Source organism: Oryza sativa, chromosome 11, assembly GCF_034140825.1.
Source record: "Oryza sativa Japonica Group chromosome 11, ASM3414082v1".
Classification (NCBI taxonomy): Eukaryota; Viridiplantae; Streptophyta; class Magnoliopsida; order Poales; family Poaceae; genus Oryza; species Oryza sativa.
In genome coordinates, this window is record NC_089045.1 from 17,464,184 (window position 1) to 17,479,369 (window position 15,186).

The 15,186-nt window shown below is 42.9% G+C and overlaps 1 protein-coding gene across 1 annotated transcript in view; it reads left to right on the forward strand.

Annotated features, from left to right (window-relative positions):
• The first annotated feature begins 1,910 nt into the window (after positions 1 to 1,910).
• LOC9269030 (serine carboxypeptidase-like 13) overlaps positions 1,911 to 15,186 on the forward strand; it is a 48,983-nt gene continuing 35,707 nt past the window's right edge. The window contains exon 1 of the mRNA XM_015760215.3: positions 1,911 to 2,202. Within this exon, the coding sequence (XP_015615701.3) occupies positions 1,997 to 2,202 (206 nt within the window). The 5' untranslated portion in view covers positions 1,911 to 1,996. The remainder of the gene's footprint in view (positions 2,203 to 15,186) is intronic.

Consider the following 15,186-nt stretch of genomic DNA (forward strand, 5'->3'; position numbering starts at 1 on the left):
AGTGGGCCCATAGGGCATCTATATAAGTAATTTTCTTATCTATTGTTACTAGGGTAAAAAATCAAGAGAAATATTAATTAATAAAATAAAAGGACTTAAACATAAAAGGTAGAGAGCTGAAATACAAAATCTACCAACGGTACATTAAGGTTATCGTGCATCGTGAAACATATGTGCTTCTATTGTGAATACCTCAAAGTGCATGATCTTCACAAGAATTTGATAAAAGTTGAGCTAATTCCTATAAAGTCTAGCAAAATATTTTCATTAATTGCCCTTGCCAATATATACAAGCCATACAGAGAACTCTAACCAGCACGTTTATTTTCCCGAAGAGCTAGCTCTTGCCTTCGCTAAGAATCGTTAATTATATGGAAGAATTGCTAAAAAGTGTTACACGTGAACGTTTACAACATTGGCCAAATAAAACATTCTGCATTTTAGCACAATAATATTTTTTACTTCTTGGCCCATTATACAGCAAAGTCATGTCTCTTTTGATATATTATTTTGAGCTTAGATTTTTTTTTCCAAGTTTCCGTTTATCTAAGTGAAATATGTTTGTCGGGAAATAAACATTTCCATTTTTTTCCAACTAGAAATATTGCAGATCTTTTTTCCAAATAAAAATATCACAGATACCACCGATTATTGTCGTTTGGTTCTTTTTATTCCATTTCATATATATTTAAGAAATCAAACTAATTCTAAATAACTCTACAACATTTATATATCTTAAACGAAAAATATAAATATTCACGGGTACTTTTAGTTGGTGAGCCAATGGCGCACCCATTTTCTAGTTTGTCTCGAAATTAAATACCGTGACCGTGTCAGGTTCCACATTATTCAACGTTCCTCATTACGTGTTGCTGTCTGAAATGTGAGAAGGACACACCTACCTAAGCTGACAGCAACTAGGGTGAAACGGATCAGATATTAAATAATATTCCATCTGATCCGATCCGAATCCGTCCGAAATAAGGATATGATATTGGTTTTTAAAAATCTGGCGGATATGGATGTGGATATGGATAGTATGATACAGATGCGGATGAGGATATGGTATATCCAAAATCCGGCGGATACGGATTATCCGACATTTTTATTGGATTATCCGATAGGTCCTTTACCGGATAATCCAAAATTATAAACACATATAACCACTCTATCTATTGCATATAACATAAGTTGGTCCATCCAATGGCCTAATTCATCTATTACCCGAGATTTCTTACTCTGAGGCTTTTACCGTTTCATGTCACACTTGTGTAGCTGTATTTTTTTATATTATGAACATCAACTATTCATGTTGTTTAGTACTTAAGCACGTAATTATTACAATGGGTCGTTTATTGACTATTGTATTATTGTCCCTTACATTGCTAACTCAATGTTGTATTAAATGTATACACACGTAACATCCGATAAATTTAATCCGTTTCTTAACCGATTCCGCACCGACTCTGCACCATTTCCGACATCCGAAACAATCCACTCCGCATCCTTATCCGTACACTATCCGCATCCGCTCCGAATCCGCTTAAAAAATATAGTTTAGGATATGGTATAACCACTGTCCGTCCGAATCCGCTCCGTTTTCACCGTTAGCAACACTATCCTGTACGATAAATACAATATACCTACCTGTGACCCACGTAATCAAGCCTGACGTTAGCACAATCGTATACCATAAATACAATTCGATGATATAATTAGCATGAGGACATAGAATTCTAATTAAACTCTTAATTAAACTTACGTTCGAGATGTTGCTTTCCCAAGCGATCAAGTGATCAAGAAAGCGCGCAAAGTGGATCAGTCCGAAGACAAAGTCCTCAAATCCATGATTCCATGCACAGTATGAAAATGATGTCAATCAAACATGAGTGGGGCCTGCTTTGCTTCTTCCTCTGCCAAAATATTATTTGCATTGCTTTTTCAATCTATAAATCCAGGGCTAATTTCAGGATCATTAATTAGTTACGGAGCCGAGATGGAAAAGGAAGCGAGCGCGATGGTTGCGAGGAGAAGCACCAGCCGCCATGATTGGAGGAGGTGGTGGTGGCGGCTGCTGCCTCTCGCCTGCTGCTTCGTTTGTTGGGTGGCCTCCACGGCGGTGACGGTGGCGGCGGCAGCCGGCGTCGCCGTGACGAGCCTTCCTGGTTTCGACGGCCCACTGCCCTTCTCCCTGGAGACCGGGTATGTATACTGTATGCAATGAATGACTGTTCTTCCAATCGAGATATGTCTCTTTTTTTTTTCTATTTGATTCGCGAAATGTTTTGATATGAAGGTGCATGTATTGTCAGTGGCGGAGTATGCCAAAAAAAAATATAGGTGGGTCGAACACGCGAGACATATAAATCATCATACATCAAAGTAGCAGTTAAACAAAGTTAACACCATTGAATTATCATATATAAAAGATAGGAACAATTTTGTTTTTACCACTAGTTTGATATCCAATATTAATTTTACCCCTATTTTTTAGGGTTTTTGTTTTTACCTCAGTTTTTCCAAAACGAACCAGCCGTTTATTCCTGTTTTTAACGGAAGTGAGCGGAGCTGGAGTTATTGCGGTAAAGAAATAGAAAAGAAGAATAAATTATATATTTTGCAAAATATGTAGTGACCTTTGTTCCTCCTGGTTATTTTGCAAATGTTTGGTTGTATCGCCCCGAGAACCGCTGCTTCCTCTCCCCGATCCCCATCTCAAACAGTAGAAAGTGAGGTGGCGGCAGCGGCGGCGGCGGTGACCTGGTCGGGCGATGGCGACGGGGAGCAAGCGGCGTCGGAGGGTCGGCCAGGCGGCGGGAGCAGCAGCCGTCGTCGGCGACCCGACCAGGCGGCGGCGACCTGAACAAGCCACGAGGAGCAAGAGGCCGCCATGGCTGAGAGGAGCAGCCGTCGTCGGCGACCTAACCAGGCGGCCGCCACAGGCTCGCACTCAGCCTCGCTGCTGCCGCCCGTTCTGCTTGAGCTCATTCTTTAGATTGTCGTTGTAGAACAGAATCACTTCTGTCTAGGATAGGATCCATTGTGATTGCTGCACTGCCGCACTGGTGGCTAATGATTGTTCATTCATTCTTTTTTTTTACATATAGTAAAAAAATTGAAATGCTGCCAAAATTATCAAAATCCTGAATCTGATCATGCCACTATTATGTTGATATTCTATCCAAATTATTATATTAGTCAAAGATTGTCAAAATCATTTGATTTTCGAAATGTTCCGAGCCACATGTATAATATAGGGATAAAAACACAATGAATGATGGTTGCAAATGTGCAACAATAAGTGAGGGTATAAACGTCATTTTGCCAATAACTTAACCATATAAAGTAAAGGTAAAATGTGCTTTCGTTTTGAAAAACAGGGAAAAAACGAAAACCCTAAAAAAGAAGGGCAAAATTAATATTGGATGTAAAAGTAGGGGTAAGAATGAAATTGCCCCTAAAAGATATTATGAGAGCTGAGAACATTTGGAGGCATAGGTAAGTCCATATTCCAAGTTTTCAAGGCCTGGAATGTCTTCTTAATTGTATCAACACGAAGTCCTCGAAATATCTCATTTTCAACATAGCACAACATCAAGTCATTGAGCCACTCATCTGACATCCTATTGCACAAATATGTCTTATTATGTTCATAGCTGAGAAAGCTCTTTCAACAGATGCGGTTGCCACAGATAAAAGCAATGCTAACTCAATTAGACGTTAGACTAATGGAAAAGTCACGTTCTTCTCAGTTTCTACTATCTTAATGGCCAAACTTCCAAAATAATGGCAGCCAACAAAATCATCAATTCTTGGAACATGTAGAATGAAGGTCTCAAGTTGATCCCTTATATTAGAAGGATCAGCATTTGAGAAATCTTGATCATATATTTCAGTCAAGCGAGCAATCTTATCAATATCAAACTTAGAGAATGGGTCCTTGGATCAATAGAAGAAAAGCTAACTAGTAGCTCTGATGAGATACCTCATTGAAGCGATGATTCATCTCAGTGATAATAGCATCAAGAGCTGCAAAGAAAGTGTCAAGACGCTAATAATGCTCTTGAGTGATTAAGTTCCCTTGCATTCTTGATCGACCAAATCTTGGTATTGGCTCATCCATATTTGGCACTGGAATCTTTTTTTTTTTGCATCACAAAATGACTAATTACCTCTTCAAATAATGGCTGCCAAGCATCATTTCTCAAATTGACCAAACGTGTCTTCACATCAACAAGCAATGACATGGCTTGAACAATAATGTACTATATATTCATTTAAAAAAAACTGTTCGTTCATTCTAATTTGGGTCCTACCACAAGCAGTCCCCCTTCTGCATTGATCATGCATTTATTTTGAGATTTATTATTGTGAACCCTCCATGTTTTTTCCTTACTGTGATTTGTAAACTTGGCCGATTTGAAGGTGCCCCTCAAGCAATGTGTCCCCGACATGTTTGCGGTGTCCACCTTCTTCGTGAGGGGCAACGGCGCATTGACTCACTTCTAGACGTATCGATGGATTGAGGGTCACTTAGTGGCCTCCTTAATACCGGACCTTCTCCTTATCGTTTTCCCACGTCTTTGGGCCTCGCTGACGGTTGCTTCTGGCCTTGCCGAAAACTCATGGGTTAGGGACATCCGTGGCGCTCTCACAGTCCCTGTCCTCTCCCCCGGGACTCTCGCCCTACGGATGAACAAGATGGAGCTACAACATAAGACATACAAAGTATATACTACTCAAAGAACATATATTCAATAAAGAAATATATAAACCGTGAGCATAAATAAATAAAGAAGATAATTCTATTAATTCAACTATAGTCTTACACAAAGAGGAAAGTACTAGAGACATACTCAAAACTCCGAGAAGACTATGGGACCGAAGCTCCTAAGCTTTATTCATACTAAAAACTATAGAGAATACAAAGTGGAAGAGTGAATTGCTCCTTTAGGTGTGTGTTGTGAAGTGAAATGAGCTCCTCTATTTATAGCCTCCGAATGATGGTAGTTAAGTCGGTTGTAGGTCAGGAAACGGGCATAACTGCTAGCAAGAGTGAAGGAGGAGTCGCCACGTGGAAGCTCAGTGGCGGGGCTAGCAAGCCTAGTTCGGCTGAACCATGGCCACCACCTTTCGCCATCGCCTTTGATTAGAGGATGACATGTGGGCCCCTATGACGGTTCCCGGTTGTTTGTTCCCATTCTAAGTCGGTTTGCATTGACTTGTGGGCCCATCAATCCTCGTACTAGCATGTGATTCGCCGGAAGTGTGTTTCTTCGTATGCCGGCTTCATTTCCTCTTCACTTTAGTGTATAATTCTTGCATCCAAGTTAATTCACTAATCCTAATACAACTACATTATTTATTATTGATATACGTGTAAGAAATGCTAATTTTCCCTTTATTCATTGTGCTAGTTAGTGGTCGAAATTGGTACGTAATGACCATCAACACAGTGGTGAGGACAACGGCTTGGGCTAGGGGGCGTAGCTATGATGAGTGAACTAGCCCTAAACTAGATCGGTCTTAATCTAGTCAAACCACCTCCTTGAAGAGTATCTATTTGACAACGTCACAGATGGTAACCATCGGTGACAGTCTATAGAGGGACACCGTCACGGATGGTAGCAAAATTCTATCTTCCTATATAGTTGGTACCCACTAAGAGGTATTTACTCCTATAAAGCAATACATGCAAGAAGCCACATCATCAATAATTTTAAGCCATCAGATGATATTAGTACACAGATAACAACCGTTGGATCAAGAAGCTACTTATTCATCAAATTCAATCATTTATTAGTTATCCATTCACCTCCCTTTGCTTCACCTCATAGTCACACATAGCACCATTACATATTTTGTGCATAACACCATTTTTTCTTAATACAACTCAAATTATTGTTTAATATGTGTGTTCTGTTTTATTATGCAAGATATAAAGATAGCATATAATTATTAGGTATCGTTATCTGAATCCATTTTCAGAAAAAACTTGAGTGAAGTAGAGAGATGCAAATTGTAACTACAATGATACCCATATTGAGTATGAAAATAATATTCATATATTATAACAATACATAATGATGCTTGGAAAAATAAAGCATGAATTGTATTGTAATAACATAAGTCATATATAAATCCATATTATCATATATTTTGTATATACATAGAGTCGCACCTAACCATTTAAAACCATGATTTCGTTTGACGATAAAACTACAAAACCCGCGGTAAAGACGTGGGGTGCCAACTAGTTGTACTAAATGATTGAAGCTTCGCAACAATAGCAAATCAAAATAATACAAAGGCTTCAATTACGAGGATAGGCCTTCAATGTGATCTGAACAAACATACGCCACGTCTTCTTTAGTGTCATCGTCTAGGTCTATGTGTGAATCAACATGGAGGTTTATGCTGTAATCGTCCTTATCGCCGATATTGTCAACCCCAACAATCATTCTTTTGTCATTCCTAAAGATGCGCAGCTTCTTGTTTGCACAACCTATTTTGCAAGTACAAATGGTTCATCCACGTAACTAATCCTGCTTAGATCCAAATTTGTCAAACCTTCCTAATTGACTTTTACTCCAGTGCATAAATTGACCCAGCGGCAACAAAACAATGAGACTTTGAACTTCGTGTAGTTCAGCTCACAGATCAGCTTTATGCGGCTGTAGTTTGGGTTGGACCCAAGTTGATCCAGAAATGCCTATATACGAACCCCGCTGTTTTATAATCTTGTTTGACGGTGTAAAGTGTGTATCCATTAATATCGTATCGCTGCCATGTGTCAATATCCAAAAACAGTCCTACTGGAAACCATGTTAATGTTTCGCTTACGCCTTCTGTCAATGTTGCAATATGATTCTTAAACCATTCGTTGAAATGGGAGTTATGGTTCTTATTGATCCAGTTATCTGATCGACTCATGTTCTCCTGCTGGATCTTCATTACATGTTCTTCAAAGTATGGCGTAACTTCTATCATATTTTGGAGCATAGAGAAATAGGCCTACTCATAGGCTAGTTGGGCCTGCTATATTCTTTTTTTGCCTACTGTGCCGACATCAGATAACCTTCCTTCATGACGAGATGTTAGAACTCAAACATGTAATCAATGTAGAACTCAATAACCTGCTATGTCATGTAACATTCAATGATGCTCCTCTTCGCTTTAGCTCTATTCCTAACATACGATTTCAGAATTCCCATGTACATCTTGAATGGGTACATTTCGCTTAGAATATGTGGGCCACATAATTTTGTTTGCTTCTCAACATGAACAGGGAGATGAACATGATATCGAAGAAAGGCAGTAGAAAATACATCTCCAGGTGATAGAGGGTTTTGACAATATCTTCCTACAAGCTATCAAGACCAATTGTATCTATAACCTTTGACTAATTGCATTGAAGAAGGCGCACAGATGCATGATTGTGTGATAGAAATTAGTTGGAAGAATATTCCTTACAGCAACTGGTCAGAGCTGTGTGATTAATACATGACAAACATGGGATTTCATTCCAACCAGTTTTAGATCGTCCAACAAAACATACTTCCATATCATCGCTGAATAGCCCGAAGGAACTTTATATCATTCAAGCAGGATTACATATGGATCCTCTCTTCCATGGCCAATTTGTGTCAAGCAAGAGGGAGGTACGCTCTTGCTATGTCTAGATTAGTTAATGGAGTGAGTTCACTTCAAATATTAATCTCCTATAAATCTAGATGTGCGTTCAATCCATCTTTTATCTTTGCTGGACTATTCAACAATAGCCCTATCAAACTATCATACTCATTCTTTTCTACATGTTTCAGATCAATGCAATGATGCATCTCAATATCTTTCTAGTATGGTAGTCACTATAATATGTCCTTAGTATTAATATGTTTTCTTTTCTTCCCAAACTCATTGCATATGTGTTCTCGTGAAATTCGTCGCACACGGAGGCCTAGGAGATTTGCATCGATTTAGTGCAGGTCCTAAATCTTGATGAGGTTTGGGCATGCCAATTAATTTGATTCCGCAACTAACAAGGTGGAAATCGATCGATGATGAAGAAGTTTTTCATCAACTTGGGAAGCCGATAATCAACTTAGGGAGATCGAAACTAAGATCTTGCTAGAATAAAAGGTGGCGATGCATCAAAATTTGATAGCAGCTAACTTTGTATGTTTTGCCTTACATCCGATGTATAGAGGTGTCTCTGGCCAATCTGGTGAACTTCATGTAATCTTTCTTGTTGTAAGATGGCGAACAAGGAATAGTCATGCGAAGCGCTTCCCAAAAACCATATTGCCGCCTTCTCCCGATGCAGGGCGTTGAAGGCGAAGGTTCCAGAGACCTGCTCTCCCGATCACCAGCGCACGCCGGCGAGCGGGATGGAGTTGACTATAAGCGATGATGCAGTACAGAAGAGGAGGAAAACCCTAGATTGATTTTACGTGTGTTGCGTGGAGACGGCGGCTCAACTAATGTAGAGATATTAGGACGCACGTATGATCACTACTCCGCATAATCGAACCAGACATGTTGCGCATAACTTATCTGGACTCCACGCCGTTTCATGCACTGGATTATTCGGAGTGTTTCCAAAAAAACAAATCTGAATATCCCGCAGCAAAACAAAACACCAAAAGGAGGCAACATCTGCGCAAGGGTGACGAACCAATTTTGGCGGACCATTCGACGCGTACTTCGTGCACTCGCGCCGCCATGCCATTCCAGGCCAGGTGAGGCAAGCGAGCGAGCATGCACGTGTGTTCCCCCTCTTCTCTCCACCTCACATGCCTCAAGTGGCAAGGAGAGCATCCTCCCTTATATAGAGATCTCTCTCTCCTAAGGTGGTATTAAACACCCTATGCATGCCATCAGATGAGGTGGGCTTGTAATTTTCCAAAGAATTAATCTTTAAATGGGATAAGGCTCATCTATTAATTCCAACTACCCCCACCAAATCTCAAAATCCCACTGAGATTTGCCTTTTTCCAATGTACTGTTTATAGACCAGCGGTTCGATGGAGACTAATTAAGGTTGAATATCCACCTGGAACTCCAAGCTACACTTACTCACAACTTGAACAATGGACTACGCCTTAAATTGCAAGCCTTATGCAAATAAGTTTCACTCAAAGTCTTATCTGGTACTAGAAGACTACCCTTCGGGTGGACGTATAAGTCGTACTCCTTGGTCTCTTATTAAGCTTCCTAGAAGATTCACCCAAAATCTCCATAGACTGCGACCAACAGTCAAGCTCACAAATGTGAGTTCTTTCAAGAATGCTCTGCAGGATAGCATCTTCGATAATTAAAGCCAACAGAACTCATTAAGGCATAGCCAACCTGCCTTGCAGCTCACGAGAGTACATGCATCTTCACTTAGAGAGAGTTTAGATTGCTACTCTCCTCCAGTTAACTAATGCCTTGTTCTTCCCAGGTTCTAATTCGCGGGATCTCTGATCACATAGACTGGGTTACCGCTTGATGAGGATGTAAGGTCCCGATCTTCCGATAGGTATTGATAAGCAGTCGATTTGAGCAGAGTCGTGACACAACTCAATCCGACTTCTAAATGAACATCCTCCTGAGCCCCACAATCGCAGCACCACGTCTCCTCTGGTTATCAACCGTGCCGAAACCTGGTTGACCTCACCGAAAAGGCTAATCCCTGCATGCGAATCGAAGAACACAAACAAGAACAAGATAGATTGCAACAGAATGCATATGAATGATTAAGCACTCAAATTTCGGGTTCTACGAATCGATCTAGTGGCAAAACTATTCTCGACAGATTAATCTAAGCAAAACCCAACTCTAAACGACGCTGGCTACTGAATAAATATGATTAGGAATGTCGTAGGGTTGCCCTAGGGGGCACACCCTATTGGGCTAAGCCCACAACTCAATTACAAGGCCCAAAACCCAAATTAGATTCCGACTGGATGAGGTACATGGCTTGTTTTGCAGGTTCCCGACAGCTCGGTAGGAATTTTGATGTGGGACCAAAACCATCTGAAAGTAGACTCCATAAGCTTTCCAACAAATACTAATGGGCCCCGAAATTCCTTCTAGATCAGCAGCTAGGTCCGTTTACAGTTGATGCTGTCAAGAGGCCCGAATCCGAATTTAAAACGTGTAGAACTTTATCTCTTGTCTTCTATGGACCAAAAAGTGATGTGGTAAGATGGAAGTGGACTTAGAGAAGGTCTTGATTTGGTCCCCAATAAACTTCTTTAATCATCCATTCATTCCTTACGCACAGTCTCTTTTCTTTCGCCCAAGCAAGTACCTCTGCAAACGAAAGCACACAAAACTCATTGTGTAGCAACTTTTGTTCAAATATATAACAAGTAAATCAAATATAGAACATATGTATCTTTGGTTCATTAATACATAAGGTAATCATGGTTATATCTGAGCTAGTTGTGTTCCTATCATCCTCCCCTTCTTGATTGGAAACCGTCCTAGGTTTTAGGTTGTCATGGAGCGTATTGAACTTACCTTTATCTATCACAACATCCGGTGAAGAACATTTCTTGATGGCCATATGGTTGGATCCTGAAATCTTTGTAGTCGAAAAACCACAACACTCCTCTTCTTACAAACCAACTTGTAACTCATTTAAACAACTAGAGGAACTTGATAGAGAATTACGTATACGCATGCGGTCCTTTAGACAATACCTTTCATCATGAAAAGGAGGTGTAGTCAAATTAGAACAAATATATACTCGATGCATATTATATTCTCCTTTACTATCATAATTGCCATAACATGAAAAATCACATTAGAAGGGTATGGTATTTAAGGAAGATAGCAATTTAAGCTCTTCATTCTCGCTAGCAATGTGAATAACATGTTCAAACGCAACACATGGTCTCAAACCATCTCCTTCTATGCATTGTCTATCACATTTCGTGATAGTCCCTTCGTGAAGGGATCTACCAGGTTGCTTGCTGTTTGGATGTAATCCAATGTTATAACTTCGGAGTTTCTCAATCTCCTGACAAAGTTCAATTGTCTTTTCACATTTCTAGACGATTTCATGTTATCATTAGAACTGTTGACTTTGACAATTACCGTTTGATTGTGACAGTTCATAAAAATAGCTAGCACCAGTTTTTCAACCATAGACAGATCCATCAACAGAACACGCAGCCATTCCGCCTCAACAATAGCAGTATCTTCTGCCATCAGCTCTGCTTCTATGGATGACCTCATCAAAATAGTCAGTTTGCAAGACCTTCATGAAACAGCACCACCACCTGATGTGAAGACATATCCACTAGTGGTTTTGATCTCATCCACATCAGAGATCCAATTAAAACCACTATATTCCTCTAGTAACGCAGGATACCTAGCACAGTGAAGCCCCAATTCCATAGTACCTTTTAGACAGTGCATCACTCACTCAAGCGCACGCCAGTGATCATCTCCCAGGTTAGAGATAAACCGGCTCAACTTGCTCACAGCAAAGGAGATGTCAGTCCTAGTTGTGGTAGGTAGGTACATAAGTGAGCCAATAATTTGGGAGTATTCCAATTGATTCCTAGCAATTCTCTTCTTCTTGCGAAGCAACAAGCTAGGATCATAAGGTGTTGGAGAAGGCTTGCTATTAGTAGCCAAAGTGACTCAAGATCTTCTCCACATAATGGGACTGTAAGAGTGTAATCCCATCCTCACCTCTAATTAGCTTAATGTTTAGGATAACAGCAGCTACTCCCAAATCTTTCATATCAAAATTTTGAGATAAGAATGATTTAACATCATTAATCAACTCAAGATTTGTCCAAAATATTAGTATGTCATCAACATACAAGCATATAATAACTCCCTCACCCCCTCCATGGTGATAGTACACATATTTTTTTGCATCATTGACTGCAAAGCCTACAGATATCTGTCGACGGGGGATACCCGTAGACCGGATATAGAGGGTATTGGGGTCCGTTGGTATGAGGATCTACGTAGTACGACATCAAGCCCTAATCTAGTTGGTATGGGATTATATGATGGAAACCGCAGATTACAAAGGGAATAACATAACTCGATGACCCCGATGAGAACGTAGTTGAGTTGATTCGACTAGATCTCCCGACGACTTGGCTTCTGTAGGCTCCGGCTCCGTAGGCTGTGGGGGATGTGTTGGCAGTAATCTTCGATGCCTTAGGTCCTTTCCCAGGGCGTCCCTTATATACTGCGGGTCAGTTGATATCCAAGTAGGACTCAGAGATATCGGACCCCTCACGATATGGTAACGACCCAGTCTCGTCCGAGTAGGACTCCTTTCATCCGCAGATCCTGCTTCTATCACGTGATACATTTCCTTAACGTATACGGAAACTATTCGTATACGCGCGGGTATACCGTATCGGTACCCATCGTACATCCAAGGATAGAGGGTATACCTTATCCGTAACCCTGACAGTAGCCGACTTCTGCTTAAATGAACTCATGTTATCGATCGCGACTTCTAATGTCGGAATTGTTGTCATTCTCTTCTGGTCGATCTCGCTGTGAAAACTGTAGAGACTAAGAGTCATCGACAACACTGCGTGAAGTTCAACGGTCATGAGTGAATTTAAATTGAAGTCTGAAAACTGCCGCACATAACGGACCCAGAATTTTCCGGCGGCAATCTCTCTCCTTTCCTTGGGATACGTACCGTCGGTAGTGTGCTTATTTTGGGCATCCATTTGAAGTCCGTTCGCCAGGAAACTCTCCTGCCTTCTAGCGCTCTTCGTCTTCTCCGCTCCCCGCAAAGAAAACCCTAGCCCACTTCCTTCATCCTATTCTCCGGCGATCCTCCGGCGGCGATGGATCTTGAGAAGTCAACTTTGACCACCGCATCCATGAAGAAGCTCTAGGACGACGGTGCCCTCCCCGGTCGCGGGACCTTGCAGTGGGAGGCTGGAGGTACAGTACCGGAACCCATCTTGGGTTGCATGGTTGTAGTCGAGGATTATATTTCTTGCGGTTTTCTTCCTCCGCCTTCCGAGTTTCTTCTTCTCGTCTTGAACTTCTATGGCCTTTCTTTGCTTCACCTGAACCCCAACTCTATCGCCTTTCTGAGCGTCTTCTCTCATCTTTGCGAGGCCTACATTGGGGTAGAGCCCTTCCTTGATCTCTTCCGCTTTTATTATTAGCTGCGCTTGATGGAATCCAGCAGGGTATCTGGATGTGTTGGATTCTGACTTCAGGATGCCCTGAAGTCGCGTTACATCACCTACTAGTGCCCCTCTTCTCGCATCAAGTGGCGGACGAGGTGGTTCTATCTCCAGATAGAGAACTCGGATCCCGTCCTTGTTGTCCCTGAGGAGCAACCGGAAAAAATTCCAGAGTGGACCACCAAACCCACCCTAACTCCCTCCCTCCAATCCTTTATTGATATCATCGATGATCTCCGAAGACGGGGGTTGTCGGGATACGAAGTCGCTGCCGACTTCGTAGGTCGGCGGATTCAGCCGCTGCAGGCCCGCGCCCATCCAGCCTTTGATTATTCTGGGCCAGAGGACACGACCCGGGTCTCTCCTGACTTACCGAGTTTCCGTTCTCGATTTATTGGTCTAAACAGTGACATCGTGGGGCGCCATGTTGGTCAAATAATGATCAGCGCACTCTCGGGGGTGGGCAACATCCACATCCCACCTTGCGACATGGACGCGGCCGAACGCGCCAACACGATTAATGTGATCGTAGTCGATGATTCCTTTATATCTTCCCTGTCTAGACTGCACCGTGACTTCAAGTTATGCAGGCGCTCCCTTTGACGGACGTCATCGGGCCCCTTGTGGACCACCAGGCAGCAGCATCGTTGAAGGAGAGCGTCACCAAGGAGGCATCTGACGCTGTCACTGCCACCACGAGTGGCAGCAATGTTCCGAAGAGGGGAAGGAAATTCTCCTCTGTACTCGGGACTCGCCGGAAGGCGACAAACTCTGTGGTAAGCTCTTCTCTTGTTCTTTAACGCGTAGTCGGAACGACTTGACCTCACACCATTTCATCTTGGTCAGGACTCGGACGCGTCTCCTCCACCTCAGCGAAGGCAAAGGCTGGTGACGATCGGTGAGAAGTATGTAAATGTTCTTGAGGTCTTTTCATTCTCGAAGTTGTGATCGACTAGCCTCATGAAGAAAAAGAAAATCTTCGCTGGAAGGCGCGGGCAAAGGTGGTGCACGGTGGGACTGATGCTGTCTCTAGCGCGTCCCCTACGGCGACTTCGACAGAAGTCGTGGTCGCTACTAAGGACCAGGAGGCGACACCGAGTAGCCCTGTCGTCGGCCTCATGCCCACCCGGGGCTTGTCCACCGATGCCCTCACCTGGGGGGAGCTCCAAGTGGAGATGGAGCGCATCCTCCAGGCCGGCGCTCGTGGCATAGGTCACGAGATCGAGGAGGCCAGGGCGGTGGCGTTGTCGGCGAACCAGCGTGCCGACCAGCTGGCACGCGATCTGGCGGAGGCCCGCGAGGACCTCCTAAAGATGAGGGAGCTGGTAGCCGGCAACGAGATGCAGCGACGCGGGCTCGAGGACTGGATGTCGGAGCTCAAGGGCCACATGATCAACATCCGCGGTTCGCTGCGAACGTCGTTCACCAGCCTGCACCAACTCGCCAGGGAGTGCGGTGTCACGACTACCATCCCGGCACACCCCGATGAGTTCTCGTTGACGTCATCGCTCACGGAACTGGCTACGGCGATGGAGGAGATCCCCTCCAAGCACTCGGCCATGATCGGCGAGGAGACGTCCAACGGTATATGCACCAAGGCGTGCCATGTCCTTGCGTGCATGAGGCTAGCGCATTCCGATCTAGAACTTAAGAGGGCCTTGGATCAGGGGGTGGCCGATGACGCGCGCAAGGTTACGATGGAAGAAGTCGGTGACTTGGGGGAGTCTATCCACTCCCTTTTTGAAGAGTAGGATATCCATTTTTCTTTGTACTCCTTAATCTACATGCTTGTAAAACTCTATGCGGGTCCCAACTGCTTTTATCTTGAACATCTGTTTCCCTTGTTTCCATAGCATGTGATCCTGAGTACTTTTCTCGTTGTAGATATGCTGTTTTCAAGGATGTCCAGCAGCGTGGGCAGCCCGATGTGCCGGTGGTCATTCCGCTGCTCACACTTGAGCCACATACGCCGCTGGTGGAGGGCGATAAGAGCCCGTCCGTGGAAACAAACATG